Source organism: Lissotriton vulgaris, chromosome 2_2, assembly GCF_964263255.1.
Source record: "Lissotriton vulgaris chromosome 2_2, aLisVul1.2, whole genome shotgun sequence".
Classification (NCBI taxonomy): Eukaryota; Metazoa; Chordata; class Amphibia; order Caudata; family Salamandridae; genus Lissotriton; species Lissotriton vulgaris.
This window is the reverse complement of record NC_141688.1, coordinates 318,831,174-318,849,563: the sequence shown is the minus strand read 5'-3', so window position 1 is coordinate 318,849,563 and position 18,390 is coordinate 318,831,174. Positions and strand designations below refer to the sequence as shown.

Below are 18,390 nucleotides of genomic sequence, written 5' to 3'. Positions count from 1 at the left end.
CGCAAGGCCTCTCAGCAGTGGGGAGAGCCTTGGTTAGATCTATTCGCCACTGAAGAGAACGCACAATGTCATCAGTTCTGCGGTTGGAATTTCCAAGGGGGCACTCGCTCTTAGACGCTTTTCATCGCGAGTGGAGTTGCGGTCTGTTGTACGCCTTTCCGCCTATACCACTTCTGCCCAGAGTACTGAAGATCAGACGCGACCGGGCCCAAGTCATCCTTGTGGCTCCGGACTGAGCACGAAGGTACTGGTATCCCGAGCTACTCGGTATGTCAGTCAATCCCCCGGTTCGTCTGCCTCTTCAGGAGGACCTTCTGTCGCAGCAGCAGGGGACGGTCCGCCACCAGAACCTGTCCAGTCTCCACCTCCATGCTTGGATATTGAGCGGCAACAGTTGAGGCCATTTGACTTGCCTCTTGAAGTCTGTAATATCATTCCTGGCAGGCAGGCGTCCCTCCACAAAGTCAGTATACGCCTGCAGGTGGAACAGATTTGTGGCATGGTGCACCACCAGGCTGTGGATCCTCTTTCTGAGGTTCTTCTCTTCCTTCTTTCTCTTGCCCAGCAGGGCTCTGCTCTGGGCACTATCAAGGGCTACCTGTCTGCCCTTTCAGCCTTCCTAAGGCTGCCTGATCAACCATCTTTGTTCAAGTCCCCTTTTGTAAATCTATTTCTGAAAGACATCACACACACGTTTCCACCTGTTCCCTTCGTGATGCCTCACTGGGACTTGAACCTGGTTCTTACTTTTCTGATGTGCGCTCCCTTTGAGCCACTTCACAACTGTCCTCTCTGCCTTCTTACTCTGCAGACTGCTTTCCTAGTTCCCATCACCTCTGCCAGGAGAGTGAGTGAGCTCCAGGCTCTATCCTCTAAACCTCCCTTCCTTTCAGTCCATCCGGACAAGGTTGTGTTGCGGACAAAACCCTCTTTCCTGCCCAAGGTAGTCACAGCCTTCCACATCGGGCAGTCCATCATCTTGCCCACCTTCTTTCCGCCTCCGCATCCCTCAAAGGAGGAAGAGCGGCTCCACCGTCTGGACCCAAAACGTGCGCTTTCATTCTATTTGGATCGCACACGCCAGTTCCGGGTGAATGACCAACTCTTTGTTGGTTACGTGGGCGCTAAGAAAGGACGGGGCGGTGCACAAGCGGACCATCTCTCGGTGGATCGTGTTGTGCATCCAAGCGTGTTACTCCTTGGCAAAGAAGGAACCTCATGTTGGACTCTGGGCCCACTCCACTCGGGCCACGGCGACTACCACTGCCCTGGGCCGGGGAGTCCCCTTGCAGGACATTTGTCAGGCGGCTACGTGGGCCTCGCTGCACACGTTCGCGAGACACAACTGCCTGGACAGCCAAGTCCGGAGGGATGGCTTCTTTGGCTGTTCTGTCCTCCAGGACTTTCTGGTGTGATTATTGGCTCGCAGACCCACCCTCGGGGTTGGTATTGCTGGGGTATCTATTCTAAGGTAAGGAATCTATCACTAATGTCTCTTTCAGATGCACAAGTTACTACTTGTGTAACGATATATCTGTAAGAGACATTAGTTCGTGATAGATTCCTTACTGACCCACCCATCCTCCCCGTTCTGCGAACCGATATCTAGGGTTACGGTCATCCCCTTTCAGGGCCCCAGTTTCAGTGGCACCAGTGTTGGTTTTTAACATGGCTCTGCGTTTCTGGCGCGGAAAAGCTGTGTCTAAGAACTGAGGTCAGCACGCGGAGGCGGCGTCTAAGTACTCAGACGTCATCACGGCGCCCACGACTCCGATGACTGACGCGGAGCCGTAGACGACGCCTACCGACGGGCAAGGTTACTGCTACGCGAAAATTTCCGGATCCAGTCTGACGCCTGGGGATATTCGAAGGTAAGTAATCTATCACTAACTAATGTCTCTTACAGATATATCGTTACACAAGTAGTAACTTGTGCATTAGTGAAAGAAATGCACCTTTGCATTTGGTCCTTTGCATAGGTTAGTGTCTTAAATGCAGCTCAGCTCCTCCCTTCCGGATTGGAATGACCTTTACACGGAAACGTGCCGCTCCACCTACGGCTCACATGATCACTGCTTTTGAGTTTTCTGAATCAGTTTGTCGCCTAGGGGGTTGCAAAGGTAGGAATCTGCTGTTATTGGGAGTTTCCACAGGAAAGACCTTTACCAAATGCATTTGACTTGGTAATGGATTTCATCTCTTTGGGGGATTTCACAGGATTGAATTTCCCCATTGAAGATGAAAAGCCACGAAAGGGTCTTCTAAAGTGCTGCTTTAGTTTTGGACAGTGGGATTTCTGCTTCATTTTGTTAGTGTACCTTTTCTACTCTAGTGTCTTGATGAATAATTCTCTAGTTGATGTGCTTCTTATTCTATCACTCCTGTAGGTTGTGCCAACTATTTTGGAGAAGTTTAAGGAGAAAAAACCTCATGTGGTTCAGGCCTTGCAGGAAGCCATTGACGCCATCTTCCTGACTGTGAGTAAATGACAAGTAGTGTTCATCTTATTTTGGTATGGTTGTCTGTGGTATCCTTCCTTGAGTCTACATACATCCGCCTTAGCAATGTACTTTCTCTTGCAGACCACGCTGCAGACCATCAGTGAAGATGTTCTCGCTGTCATGGACAATAAAAACCCATCCATCAAACAGCAAACCTCTCTCTTCCTCGCTAGAAGCTTTCGCCAATGCATGCCCTCAGCCCTGCCCAAGAGCCTGCTGAAGCCCTTCTGTGCTGCTCTGCTCAAGGTAAACATGAGCTTATCTGTGGCTTGGTTTAAAAGAGAGCTAAGGCGTTGCGTGTAGTTGGAGAAGCAAAGGTCTTCAAGTGTTGCATCATTTTGTTTTTCTTTCGATGTAGATATACCTTCAAGGCTTTGGGAATGCCTTAGCTGCTCATTTCCAATCCTGGCTAAAACACTTTTGGAAAGTTGGTAAGCCTGCATAGGAATCCACTTTAAGTGAGGAGTAATAGCCAAGCCTCAACTCTCCTTTCTAAGAAATGTGTTCACCACATACCACCTGTAGTTGCAGCTTGAATATTGAGTCTAAAGCCCCTTCTCCCTTGGCTTAGTACATTTGAGCCAGCCAGCCGTGGAGTGTTTTATAGACAGCCCTGCTATTTTCCTCTTGTGTCTCAAAAGATGGCTGCTCTCTGGGCATTGCTCCCATCCTCTTAACCCAGGGGATGCAGGTGGAATTAGCAGCATGTTTGGTTAAAGTAAAGTGTAGACTCCCTTATTATCTCCTGCCCTGTGTTGTATTCCCTTTATTGTGGAAACAACCACATTGTGAGTGTATACATCTCTAGTAACTATATTGCAAAGGTGCAAAATCTAACCCCGGGCAATAAACTTTGCTACTCTCTGAGTTTGCGGAGATATGTTAACTACACATTCCATGAATAACACGTAGCGAGGCAAAAAATGTGCTCCTTCACGTAGTGAAGCCAGTTTCTAAACTGAACCCACAAATGGTTTGATAAAGCAACTTTGTTTAAAAGCATATAACCAATTCACAAAAGTGAACTTTAAAATTGAAATATTACGCAGTGAGAGAGGTGATGATTTTGAGGTCCATCCTAACCTAGGGGGAGGACCAAGCAGATGCCTTGAACACAAAGAGCATAAGCATATCATGCTGAATTATTCAGTGGCGGTACCATCCTCTTAGGACCACTCCAAGCACAGTTATTATGGGCAAAAATGCAATCTCAACCAAAGGCCCTGCAAAGCATTATGGGATGAGATCAGCTGTGGGCAGTGAATATTATAGTATCCAATATCAAAATAATTCTACAAAGAGCTGCAGTTCAATTCATCATTACTAGGTGTCACTCATGAGTGAAATGCAAAAGCATTGAATCAAGCTGCAGTTCCACTAGTCGTTGCTAGATGTCACTCACGAGTCAAATGCTAAAAGCATTGAAACCCTTGCATGAAGCTGCAGTTCAGCTCTTTGTAGAATTTTGTATAGTATTATCTCTCAGCTCAGGGTTTCAATGCTTTTGCATTTGACTTGTGAGGGACATCTAGTAACGACTGGTGGAACTGCAGCTTGATTCAATGCATGCAATGATTTAGCATGTAAAGACAGATACATTTTTTCCCAAAAATATATAAGGATCTCTGTTTGCGGAGCAAAGTTCGCAAAGTTTTTGTTCAACTTCGTGGAGTTCTGCGTAGTAGTACTTCGCGAACAATGCCCACCCGTAGCAAAATCCTGAGGAAAGACAGCCCCAACCACCCTGGAGGAGGCCTTGCCATTGTCCACAAAAGCTCCCTCTGACTGACAACCTCCACCTCGAACGACTCCTCGCCCCCCCCTCCCCAACGTAGCACTGCCAGATCCAGCCCAACCTCAGAACAACTCTACGCGGAACTCTCGCCTACAGACCTCCCTGTTCACAAACACCATCTCAGAATACATCGCACCCCACGCCCTCGCACCAGCGGACTACGCTTTGCTCGAAGACCTGAACTTCAGCAACCCCAACTCCACCGCCCTCCTAGAAAACCTAACCCAACATCGGACCGAAGCAACTGATCACCACCCACATGGCAGGACACACCCACAACCTCATCTTCGCCGGAGGTAACATTCACTTCAGCCACACCCCTCAACCCCTCTGGACGGACCACCCCTGCATCAATTTCTTCTTGAAACCCACAAAACCAACATAATGCCCTGACCGGGTGGATCTCTGCCGCCTTGGACAATTTAGCCCCAGTTAAGTTAGGAGGATCCCCAAGAAACTGTTGCCCCCTCGTTCTCTGAGGAACTTAGAGCAGAAAATAAGTAAATGGAAAGAACGCGTTTGGAAGAAAGAATATTGTCCTTTGGCTAAATTGACTTTTGAAGGAAGCTCTTAAAGAACTTCATAAATCGATGAGGGCTGTGAAAAGGGACTACTTTGTAAATCGAATTAACACTGCAGAGATCTCCTGCAATGAAATTTTTAGGATAGTTGGCTCTTTTACTAAACCAATAGCACTTCAAAGTAAGATACCGCCGTTATGTGCTAAACTGTCGGATTTCTTTGTGGAAAAAATCTTGAAGGTATATGATGCCGTCATGACCAAAATGGAAACTACTGAATCTAAAGCTATGGAAACCTATAGTGGGGAGGTTTCCCTCTCAGAATTTCCCTCTCTCTCTCTCTCAACAGGAATCCTTGGCTTAGATCCTGAAATGCAAATCGGGGGTCCCCTGAAGATCTATGCCCCCTAAATTGTGGAGCGCCCTAGCCTCATTAATAATCCCACCCTAAACTTCTTATGGAACAGCTCACTTGCCACTGGCATCTTCCCGCAGTCTTGCCCTGCTCCTGCCTCTCTTGAAGAAGCCCAATGCTGATCCAGGTGTACCAAACAATTACCGCCCAATTTTACTTCTGCCAGCACCGCCGAAGATGCTGGAAAATTGGTTCAGCTTACCGATTTAATTAACAGACACAGCATTTTACACGAAACGCAGTCTGGATTTTGAGCGGGCTTCAGCACTGAGACAGCTTTGTTGGAGGTGGCAGAGTCTATAAGAATGTCTGGACACAGGACCCTCAGCCATGTTAGTGCTGTTGGACTTGTCCGCCGCCTTCGATACAGTGGATCATCTAATCCTACTTGCCAGGCTTAAATGTGCAGGAGTGGAAGGTACGGCTCTTGCCTGGCTGAAGTCCTATCTGAGTGACCGCACTCAAAGGGTCACTCTTCACCCGTTTAAGCCAGACCTTTACGGTGTGGGGTTCCACAAGGATTGGCATTGAGCCCTTAACTTTTAACATCTATCTGGCTCCCCTCTTCTCGCTGATTAAGAAATGGGAAATAAGTAATTTCCTACGCAGACACCAGTTGGTATTCTCCTTCAAGAACCACTCAGCTAGCTTCCTCACCAGATTTAGGGAATGCATGAAGGACATCTCCAGCTGGATGAACCATAAATGAACGCTTAACGCTGAAAAAATGTAGGTCCTGTTTTTTGGCAAGTCAACCACCGGTTAGCCGAACTGTGTTGGCCGGAGGAAATGGGACTTCCCCATCCTTCCCCTAATGCTCTGCAACCACGGCAAAAGGCCTGGGTGTATAATGGGAATCGAACAGTCGTTCTCAACCCAAATAAGTCGCATAACATCCTCTTGCTTCGGTATACTGAGAAACCTGAGAATTTCAACTCCTATTACTGGTGAGCTGCTGCTGATTTGTGCACACATTTGTGACATTGAGGTTGGACTACGCAAATAGTCTTTACCTGGGGCTGCCTGCATATCTGATCAAGAAATTGCAGATGGTGCAAAATGCGGCTGCGAGATTGAGACACCTTTTAGACATCACATCTCTGCACATCAAACCAATTTATTGGCTACCTGTAGCCAATCGGATTGAATTCAAGTCGCCAATGGTAGCTTCCTGGGCTCTGAGAGGCACCTGTCCCGGCTACATTAGGAAGCAATTCTATAGTAGGGGATCTCTGTGTATAGTCATAATCTAGTTAATAGTCCCGCCCATGTGCGTGGACCCCGGCAATCAAAAATAATCTCTTAAGTTGTCAAATCATGTAGACCCTGCAAGACACTTAGAGAATTTAAAGACAAATAATGCAACCTACATCCACAGGCTACACTGTCCAGTACTTCAACTAGAAATTCCACCAAACACCACACACAACCCAGCCTGCAGTTTCTACCATAGAGAAACTTGCCTCCACCAGTAAAAGACTCTGGAATGATAGAGAGGAAGGCATGGACAGACAAGCCCCATAGGCAGCCATTATGTGGCTTAAATAGGATACTGTGCCTTTAAGAACTTTCCAGAACTTTCTCCCAGTATCCCAGAATGCATAGCAGGTCCCTCTTATATTCAGTTCTTTTTTCCGCTCCTGCTAACAGGACCCTGGCATTGAGCTCTCCCTTGTTTCAAGGGTTTATTGGATTTTTGACGCTTTTGTGTATAAAAGTGTTTGAGTTTAGCTTTCTTGGTGCTTTTCTTCTCTCCTGGGTGTTGGTTCAGGCGTTTTAGGGCTCTAAAATGCCTGGTCTTTTTGACAAGTGCCCAGCATGTGGAAGGAAGAAGGCAAGAGTGATCCACACGACGTCTGCATCATCTGTCTCCCTGAAGAACATGTCCCTGAAGACTGTGACATCTGCCAGCAGTTTTCAGCAAGGAACCTGAGGGACAGGCTGAAGATAAGGCTTCAAGGCCCTGAAGAGAGACGGATGCAGGTGGGTCTGGGCAGGCTGGGAAGGTTCCCTCTGCTGAGGCCTCTGGGGTGTTCCCCAGAGGCAGGAAGGCCAGCAAACAGTCCCGGTCTCCGTCTGCGTCGATTACGACGTCGAGAGGGATGACGACGGTGTGTTCCCAGTCTCCCCGGGGCTCCGGGTCGAGACAACGTGATGACTCGACTTTGAAGGGCCTGGAGAGGCCGCCGTCGAAACCACCGTCGACGTCATCGTCTGAGTCGACCTATCTACGTCTAAGACGGAGCGACAAGCATCGGCGCTCGCCGTCGAGGCGACACCGCCGATCGCCGTCGAGACAGGAGCCCCTCGACGTCGGACCTCAAGAAGGAGGAATCGACGCTCGTTCGACGTCGCGGAGGCGGCGTACGGCGTCAAGGAAGAGGTCGACGTTGCTGAGACGGCGTTAGACGTCACGGAAGAAGTGATCGTCGCGGAGGCGGCGTTCGACGCCGGAGTCGCCGAGGCGACGTTCGACGCCGGAAAAGCGACGCTCTGCGTCGAAGGAAGAGATCGGCGTCTAGGAGTCGCTCCACCTCTCCTAAGCGGCGCAAGAGGAGTTCTGGCGCCAGAAGTCAGACTGGATCTAGTGGAGGACGCAAGAGGAAGCGATTGCCTGCTGAAGGGGCTGGATCTCAGCCTCCTTCGCCGAAGGGGTCACCGGGCTCGGTGTACTCGGTGGTATACACACTATCTCGGCCTAGGTCGCCACCTCCACCTGTACCTAAGGAGGACCCTCCCACCAACCCTCCACTTCCGCCAGGCCGACCACTTCCACCGCATGGGCCTGCCCCTCGGTCGGTGATACCTCCGGTCCCTCCGCCGAGGTACACGTCATTACCTCCTCTGCCGACACCTCCTAAGGGGACACCGAAACCTAGACCCCAGGAGGAACCGAGGAAGACTCCCCCACGGAAACCTGTGGAGCGGTCACGAGCTGGCAGATCATGCTCTCGCTCTAGGAGGAGGGAGCGATCGCGCCACAGATCGTCCACGCGGTCGAGACACCGCCATAGAAGGCACAGATCTCGCTCTCACACGAGGTCCTCAGGGACCACTCTCCGACCTTGTCGGGATCACCAGACACGAGGGTGTCTCCGATTGATGACCTGGTGGCGTTCCATGATGTTCTTTTGAGAGGCGCTGCAAAGTTGGGCATATCTTTGACGGTGCCTACACCTAAGACATCAGTCATTTTCGAGACATTGCACCAGAAACACCTGTCTCGTCCACTGCTGCCTCTGGTGCCGGGCCTGGAGGTGCCGGGCCTGAAGGAACCGGCCATGGCCCTTTTCCTCACCCCTGCGGTGACGAAGGCGGCTCCATCGAGATTGCTGAAAAAGTACCGGCTCCCGATTTCGGACCCGGCCTTTCTAAGGGCGGAACCTCCTCCGGATTCTGTGATTGTGACGGCGGCCCGCAAACAACATGCCACCACCCCATCATCCGCGGTTCCCCCGGATAAGGAGTCTAGATGGATGGATTCAGCAGGAAGGAAAGTATGTGGACATCGGCGACCTCTATGAAGGCTGCGAGTGCCACGGCTTTGTTGGGACGCTATGACCGCGCCCTCTGGGACTCCCTCCAGCAGTTTGCGGAACACTTGCCTCGCGAGAAGAGGGAGGACTTCAAGGAAGTGCTGAATGAAGGGATGCTGGTAGCGAATCAGATTATCAGCGCTGCAGCAGACTCATCCCTGTTAGCTTCTTCAATCAATGGGGGTGGGGAGAAGGAAATTACTGGTCCATCCAGTTTCCTTTGGCTCAAATCTTATAATCAATAGGGGGGTGGATCACTTGTCCTGCCAACCTGGATTATGGAATCGTGGGTAGCGGTATATCTTGGTTCTCTGCTATATTTTTCGAGTGTCTGCATAATCACAGGGTTATTTGGTATGCAGCCTCCGCCCGGAGGTAGTCATCCAAGGTTGTGTGCAGTAGTGTCCAATGATTAGTGAAAGTGGTGAATTTTAAAATAACTCCAAGCCAGAGAGTCAATTTTGTTTATTCCGGATTCGAGCCAATTCTATTGAAAATATCCTTGGTATGCGTTTCTGAGAATTGTTAGGGTTCTCTTCGCTACCTATTTTCGTGATTTAAAAGGTAGACTTGTTTCATCCCTGATTTGTCAAAGTGATCGTCGGGCTTTCTTCAGGACTAGGTGAGGAAGTGAGAAGGGAATCTATTTAGTCCCTTCCTTTTGAGGTCAATTTTGTGCCTGTAGAATAAAAGGGTGTGTCAGTTTAAGGGGAGTTTTACGGGACATCTTCTATATACATTAATTCACCTATCAGCTCTGTGCTGGAAGTAAATTGCTCATTAAGTTACTTGTTTACCATTCAACGCTACGCCACATCCTGTCTTGGGTAACCACATACCCAAAGTTCGCCAATTTTCAAATCCAAAATGCTTTGAGTCACAAATTTGTTCTCCTGTCATCAACCCTCATTCTAAAGATGAAGTTACTCATGGCATCTCACCAATATATGTTTCACGGGATTCTGTTATTATACTCGTACTTGATGTTATCATTCTCCACTTTAACTTATTTACCTCCACTTACTACTTTACATCTAAGTTCTCATATTAAGTCGTTCAATATGAACATTTCCCAACACTAGTTTCATTGCGTGCTCAAATTTAGTCTCTGTGGTATTCATTAAAACAAATTATATGCCCCAAACCTATTCATGTAATGTGCTCGCAATCGCATGCTGGTCACATACCTCAACACGTGTTAATACGTGCTTCCGCGGGTGCCTTGGGAGTCTGTGGGGAGGTCTTATCTAAAATTTAACAAAAGGGAGGCAGGGGTTGTTAAGGTTAAGCGGGGATTGCACTACTTATCTGTTCTCTCTGGAGCAATTCCCGCGTTCTACCTGTAGATCCTCCTTTGCGCCTTGTGCTGACTCTGCCATCCAGGACCCGGTAATGTTCCCTTGTTCCCGGCATTCTTTTATTCTGTTTGTCCTTCCGAGTGGATACAGAGGAAAGACTATCCTTATTGTTTCAATACATTGTGTCTATTTACTTTTTGATTTAGTGAAATACACGAACGCTTTTATTTATTTATCGCTACTATTGTATTGAGTAGGATTTTTACGAAGGGGCAATCTGTATTCTAATTCCATAGGTTTTTTCTGTTAAGCTGGTTAAATTATGCAACATTTTTGGGAATCTTTTTATATTTTAATATTGATTATTTTTTGCTCTCCATAGTATTTTATAGTTAACCAATGAATCCTTCTCTATTCATTGGAGATTCTCTTTAAGAATAGCTTCTTTAAGTGGATGAATGTTAAAGTGATGTGGGATGTCTGTTGGTTGTTATAGGTAGTGAGTGTTCATCATCTACTCATGCTTGCCCATGGAACGCTGTCGTTCAGACATTGTACATCCGTGCCCAGTTGATGTACCCACCTCTGTTCTTTTTCGAACAGTATGCGTTCTGCATTGTGATCCTTGGTATGTAATGTCTCTAGGATCAGCCACTGTAGGTCATCTACTGTATGGCCTTTTTCCAAGTAATGTGTTGCCATTTTAGTTGTCTCCTTCTTACATTTAACGTTGCTGCTGTGTTCACTGATTCTTATTTTGGCCTTACGGCACGTCATCCCAATATAGATTTTACTGCAAGGACATGTGATCATATATATTATATGGCTTGTATTGCAGTTTGTGTGGCTTCGTATAGTCCATTTAAAATTTGGTAAAAGTTGTAGTTCTTTTGTCGGTCTCGTCAGTGGACAGACTGAACATGAGCCACATGGGAAATGTCCCACAATCGGTGGTAAATTCCACAGGGTAGTTTCTCTCGGAAAAGCAGCAAGTTTAGGTCTCGTATGGACTAGTTGGTCTTTTAGATTCCCAGTTCGCTTGTTGGCGAAACGTGGTTTTGGCCACGATATATTTGCAGAAGTAAGAATTTGCCAATGCTAGTTTATAATTTTCTTCACTTGATTTGCTACTGGGCTGTATGTGGTAACACATGTGAGGAGATCTTCTTGTGGAGGTTTTTCCGTATTCTCCAAAAGGCCCTCCCGATTCTGGTTTCTTGCTCTCTTTTTGCACTTATTGATAACTCTTTCTGGGTAGTTTCGTGCTTTCAGTTTTGTACACAGATCTCTGGCTTGTGATTTATAGTCTTCCGTCTTGCTACAATTTCTACGTAACCGTAAGAATTGGCTATAGGGAAGGTTTTCCCTCAATGGACGTGGGTGGTAACTTTTAAAAGACAAGAGACTGTTTTTTGAAGTTGGTTTAAAAAAAGTTTTGCAAATATACGTCACTGAAACCAGACGCACAGCAGAGGGTAGCCAACCTCCCATTCTCTGGCGAGACCCTCTTTGGGAAACATGCGGATGACGAAATGGCCCGCATGAAGGCGGAGGCCGAAACGCTCACGGCTGTGGGCCTGGAAAAGCCCAAAGAAGTGAAGAAATCGTACCGCCCATTCCAACGGCGGTTCGGTGGGCAGGGCATAGGACGTGGCCAACCTTCGGGACAGTCACAGCAACATCAACAGTTCCGTAAGCCGTTCAAGAAACGCCAGAAGGGCAGAGGAGGCCAACAATCGGCTCCAGCGACCAAAGGACCGGCCGGGTCTAGGCCCTGAGCACTTACTTCCCCCGGATCTGTTACCCACTCCGGTAGGGGGAAGCATTCCATTTTTTCTGGCAGCGTGAAGAAAAATTACTCCGGACAAGTGGGTGCTGAATATTGTTTACAATGGATACAGTCTTCGGTTCACCAGCCCGCCTCCAGCAATTCCACCGGTCAGCTCGCAGTTTCAGCTGCGCGATCTTCAGGCGGAAGCGGATATCCTGTTAAGGAAAAGGGCGATAGAAGACGTACCTCTGTCTCGGAGAGGAAGAGGTCTGTACTCCAGGTTCTTCCTGGTTCGCAAGAAGTACAAGAACGAGTTCAGGCCCATTCTGGACTTGCGACAGGCTAACAAATGGATTCGCAGGGAAATGTTTCGCATTCTGTCGTTGCATCAGATTTATCCTCGGTTGCAACAGGGAGACTGGCTATGTGCTATAGACCTACAGGATGCGTACTTCCATGTGCCCATTGCACACAAACACATGAAGTTCCTGCGGTTTCAAGTCGGCGCCAATCATTATCAATAAACAGTACTCCCATTCGGACAAAAGTCTCCACCGAGAACATTCTCGAAGTGCATGGCGGTGGTAGCAGCACACCTACGGAAGAACAAGGTGTTTGTCTACCCATACCTGGACGATTGGTTGATCAAGGCATCCTCCTTCTCGGAAGTGCAAGCACACTTCCAGAAGACGTGCGTTCTCTTGAACAAGCTGGGGTTGCACATCAACATGTCCAAGTCTGTCCCGACTCCGGTCCAATGCAAACAGTACTTGGGAGCCTCCATCAATACGCTGTCAGCAAGCGTGTCTCCTTCGGAAGAGCGACGATTATCTCTCCTTCGGAAGGCTCAGGCTCTTATGACAACTCCATCTACAACAGTGAGGACGGTGTCTTCTCTACTGGGATCGATGGCCTCTTGTATCTTCCTGACGCCACACGCATGGCTGCACATGAGACCGCTGCAGGAGTGCTTGGGAGACCAGTGGGATCAGAGGAAAGGATCTTGGGACGACAAGATAAGACTGTCTCTGCATGCTCTTCAGTCTCTGAAGTGGTGGTGTTCAGCGGAGAATCTCCTCAGAGGGGTTCCCTCCCACAAGGACATTCCCTTGCAGACTGTCGTGACGGATGCTTCTCTCCTGGGGTGGGGAGCGCACTCCGGGAACCTACAGATTCAAGGAACGTGGTCACCGATGGAGGTCAGGTATCACATCAATTTCCTGGAACTCAGAGCTGTTCACTTGGCACTTAAGGCCTTTCATCCGTCCTTTCAGACCAACTCTCTGCTTGTACAGACGGACTATACGACCACGATGTATTACCTCAACAAGCAGTGGGGCTCGATCACGCACTGTCGCAGGAGGCGCAGGCGATCTGGCAGTGGCTCCTAGCCAGAGGACTGACGATAACGGCTACCCATCTGCCAGGTGTGCAGAATGTTCAGGCAGACTCACTGAGCAGACTGGTTCAGGAAAACCACGAATGGGTCATAAACGACTAAGTACTAGGAGAAGTCTTCGCAAGGTGGGGAAATCCAGACGTAGATCGGTTCGCCACCGCCGAAAACAGCAAATGCAGAGACTTCGCCTCCAGGTACTACCAGCGGGGAACGCTGGGGAATGCGTTATGGATCAACTGGTCGAATAGCTTTCTGTACGCTTTTCCTCCCATTCCCCTGATTCCGGCGGTGCTCATCAAGCTGGCCCGGTCCAGGGCTTGGATGATACTCATTTCCCCGGAATGGCCCAGACAGTGGTGGTTCACGGACCTGCTTCACCAGTCTCTCCTTCCTCACATTTGGCTGCCGTGCAGGCCGGACCTTCTCACTAAGTTCGGGGGACGGATGTTACACCCCAACCTCTCGTCTTTGAGTTTGGCAGCATGGCTTCTGAGAGAGTGCAATATGGCCATCTGAATCTGCCCGAGGATTGCATGGACATACTGAAGGAGTCTAAGAGACCTTCCACTCGGACTTCCTATGCTTACAAGTGGCAGAGATTCTGTATCTGGTGCCAGTCTAAGAACCATGACCCGACGACGTGTAAGGAAGATGTCATCCTTCCTTACCTTCGACATTTGGCGCAGTCTGGACTTGATGTTCATTCCATTAAGGTTCATCTCGCTGCATTGACTGCCTACAGGAAATGCCCTTCACAGACTTCCTTTTTCCAGATCCCTGTGATCAAAGATTTTCTGGAAGGATTGAAGAAAGTATTCCCTCCTGTCAGGCTTCCCTCGCCTTCATGGGAATTTAATGTGGTGCTGTCCAGATTGATGAAGGAGCCTTTTGAACCTATTCATAAGGCTTCGTTGCAGCACCTGTCCTGGAAGGCGGCGTTGCTCGTGGCCATTACATCAGCCCGCAGGGTGAGTGAAATTCAGGCGTTGTGTTGCCAAGAACCTTAACCCCTTCCATGCTCATGACGAGCTGAGCTCATCATGAGGCACAGTTGAGCTGTGCTGATGACGAGCTGAGCTCGTCAACACACCAGCAAAATGGCAATTTCCAGCACAGGGGAAAAATAACCACAGCAGCGATGTGGTTATACTGTATTTCATGCTGCTAAGGTTGTTATGCGTACTCACCCTAAATTTCTTCCCAAGGTTATTTCTGATTTTCATGTCAACATAAAATAACTTTGCCTACGTTCTTTCAGAATCCTTCATCTCCAGCGGAAAGGTCTCTCCATTCCCTGGATGTTAGGAGGGTGTTGAAATGTTATCTGGATAAAACCAAAGATATTCGTAGGTCTGACCAGTTGTTTATTAATTATGGATGTCAGGACTGGTCTTGCTACCTCTAAGCAGTCCATTTCTAGGTGGATTGTGTCCTGCATACAATTGTGTTACCAAAAAGCTAATAAGACCTTAGGAGGTAAGCCTAAGGCTCATTCCACCAGGGGCAAGGCTGCCACGACAGCTTTGTTCCGTAACGTGCCGATTGCTGAAATCTGCAAAGCAGCCACTTGGAAGTCGGTTCATACCTTTGCTAAGCATTACTGTCTGGACACTGATGCCAGGGCAGATGCTCAGGTTGTGCAGGCTTTGCTGCGGAATTTGTTTGCACAATAGTGGTGTTATTTCTTTCTCCACCGCCGCTTTGGTGTGGGGATGGCTTGCCATTCTATTCACTAGATTATGACTATACACAGAGATCCAGTTCTGTAGTTGGGGTATCTCTGTTATATATTATGGGATTAGAGGAGCACTCACCCTATTTATTCTTCTTAGTTAACTTAAGTAAATTCAAACTTATTCTTCAAAGCGTGCAGCTAGGGTAGCACGTCTGCCCTAACACGTGCTGAACTTTTGAAAATCTTATCTTAAGTGTGAATGACACTTAACCTTAGCGCACTGTTGCTCAAGCGCTAGACGCGCTCCAATTTAAACATACACTCTTTTTTGCTGTTTCAAAATTATTTTTAGTTTTCCAAAGCATAAAAATAAACACAATTTGTTCTCATTGTATAACAAACGCAATATACAATATTCAACAATACATCAAAATCAATTTCTTTTCATCTCTGTTTGCCCGTGTGCCCAATGCATTTCGAGCTGTAGGCAGCTCTTCGTCGGGGGCCTGTAAATAAATGATGCAGAAAGCAATACTGTCACTCAACAGTCTAAGAAGCACAAGAAATAATAATAATCAAGCTCCAGAAAAAGACAAAGAAAACCCTTCACCATCACCTGGGTGCATTTGTGGAAAACGCTGTAAAAAACCACTTACTCCAGTCGCGCTCCTCAGGAGCTAAATCCTTCTGTAAACACAAAAACCAAAATATGTGCTCTCAACTAAAGTATCTACCAGAGTAGCAAAACAGATTCTAACTAACACTGTTCAGTACAGTAGGCTGAAGCAACAGGTTACCTTATCTTCAAGTCAGTAAATCAAAAGATGCTGACTGCTCCGAGTTGAAGTGTTCTCCTGTAAGAAGTAACAAAGAAACGCCGTATATGTAAAACGGGCGTTTAACTAACCCTGACTGATGTAACTGACACCGCTGCAATCACGCAGCTCGCTCACCTCGATAACTCCCTTGAACTTCTCTCAAAACTCCTCTCTTCGGCAAACCTCACGCATACTTCACTCGACTCGGCAGTGGATGGGGAACCACAGCCCTCGCCGGTACTAAACTACGAAACTGATTCAACAACATAAAAGACGGACTAGCGTCTAAAGCTCCAAACGCCGAACCGCGCCATCTTGGAATGGTGGAAATTGCACAATCGAACAAAAACTTCAAGAGAAGGCAAATCAAAGGGTGAAAAATGAAAGGGTGAAAAATGAAACATGAAGGATTTTAGTTGAGTGCTGGGAAGGTGATTCAAACCAAAGAACAATGTGCTTCATAATATTATGAACAGATGCAGTATGACAATGATAATTACAAGCAGCATACTATGGTACATAAACAAAGTCAAAAGGACTTATAAAAAACATGAGAAATCTATTTTTTCATTGAGTCCTTTAGGTTCTTGTGTCAGTAAAAATTTAATCCAGTGAATCTCACGTTGTAGGAGGGATCTGGTAAGATCAGTAAAAATTTAATCCAGTGAATCTCACGTTGTAGGAGGGATCTGGTAAGATCAACCCCCTCATATGATTTAACTACCTCTAGGATGGAATACCTTATCTGAGCGATGCTGTGGTTATTCTCATTCCAATGTCTGGCTAAATTACTTTTGGTGTTTTTGTTCCTGATAGTACTTTTATGTTCTGAAATTCTGGTTTTTAGTTTCCTTTCTGTTTTGCCTGTATAAATTTTGCCACACGGGCATTTGATGTAATAAATCACATTAGTTGTGTTACAATCTCCATTGTAGTGTAATTTTATTTCTTTGCCAGTTTGCGGATGATTCAGTATGTTTCCTACAATAACATTGGAACAGTGTACACAATTCTGACACTTCTTCATGCCTCTGTTGATTTCTTCAATTGCCCTGATAGGGGTCATGAGTAACTCTTTCAAATTTTTAGAGCGCTTGTAAGCGAAAATGGGTGTGTTGTTAAAAATTCCCTTGAAATCAACTTCATTCCTCAAAAGAGTCCAGTGTTTGTTTATTATGGTTTTTAATTTGTTTGATGATGTAGAATATTTGGATACGAACACTTGTCTATCCTGGAGTCTCTTAGGTTTTTGAGTGAGTAAATTCTCTCTACTGCAAACCTTAATGCGGTCTTCAGCTTTCTTCAGTACTTCTTCCGGATATCCTCTATCTTTGTAGCGTTGGTGTTGCAAGTCAAGATTCTTTTTGCATTCATCTTCTTCTGAACAAATCCTCTTGATTCTCATGTACTGAGATACTGGGAGGTTATCCTTCAGGTGTTGAGTGTGGAAACTTTGATATAGGAGTGAATTGTTGACATCTGTTTGTTTTCTGTATATGGTGGTAACAATTTGTTGTTCATCAATTTTGACTAGTACATCCAAGAAAGGAAGTTCTTTTTCACTTATGGCATGCGTGAATTCAATGTGTTCAGAGCATGAGTTTAGCCTTTCTATCTCTGATTCCAAGTTTTGTCTGGTTCCTGACCATATCAGGAAAATGTCATCGATGAACCTCCTGTATAGAGTTGCATGATCGTTCCAATTTTTGTTGTTGTATATATGATCCGCCTCGAATTTTGCCATAAAGGTATTGGCATATGCCGGGGCCCCGGCAAATCCCATGGATGTTCCATGTTGTTGAAGGAAAAAATCAGAAGACCATTTAAAGTAACTGTGATATAAACAAAAATGTAGTAACTCCAAGATAAACACTTTGTTAGCTCTTACAGCATTCTGTTGTAGCAAAGCCCATTCTACGGCTTCCAACCCGGCGAGGTGGGGAATTGAAGTGTACAATGACTTGACGTCAATAGTACACAAAAGTATGGAGCTTGTTGTTTTGACATTTTTAAGCGTCACAAGAAAATCATTGGTATCTTTAATGTACGATGACCATCTTTGAACGAATGGTTGTAGGAATGTATCAATGTACTGACCGAGTGGTTCAAAAATGGTGCCACACCCGGTCACAATCGGACGCATGGGGGGGTCTAAAAGGTTTTTATGCACCTTGGGGAGCATATAGAGTGATGGTTTCCTGGGATTAGTCACGGTTAGAAATTGTTTAGTAGTAGCAGATATGTGCCCTTGATCAAAAGCTTTAGTTAGGATTTCAGTGAGTGTTTGTTGAAGTTCAACTGTGGGATCTCTATCCAGTTTCAGATAGGTCATAGTATCTTCCACATGTTCATTCACTTTTCTGAGGTACATGGTCTTGTCCATAACTACTATGGCGCCTCCTTTATCAGCCTTCTGTATATGAATATTAGGATTTTCTTGAAGACCTTTTATGATGGACCTGTCATAAATCGAGATGTTTTTCCTTTTTGACTTCTTCAGATTCATGTTTTCCATTTCATTAAGAACAGAATTTTCAAAGGCATCCAAGATCTTATGGCTCACTGGGGCTTGAAATTTAGATTTCGGCTTGAACTCAAGGAGTTCAGGTTCTTCTTTCGCCGTTTGTTCCGGTACCACATTCGTGAAGAAATGTCTTAGTT

At 46.7% G+C, this 18,390-nt stretch overlaps 1 protein-coding gene across 8 annotated transcripts in view; it reads left to right on the top strand.

The window, feature by feature from the left end:
• Positions 1–18,390, top strand: part of CKAP5 (cytoskeleton associated protein 5) — a 901,993-nt gene that overhangs the window by 167,355 nt on the left and 716,248 nt on the right. For all 8 annotated transcript variants that reach the window (XM_086959680.1, XM_086959676.1, XM_086959682.1 and 5 more), the window contains exons 10-11: positions 2,388–2,477; positions 2,583–2,747. In XM_086959680.1, the coding sequence (XP_086815806.1) occupies positions 2,388–2,477; positions 2,583–2,747 (255 nt within the window). The remainder of the gene's footprint in view (positions 1–2,387; positions 2,478–2,582; positions 2,748–18,390) is intronic.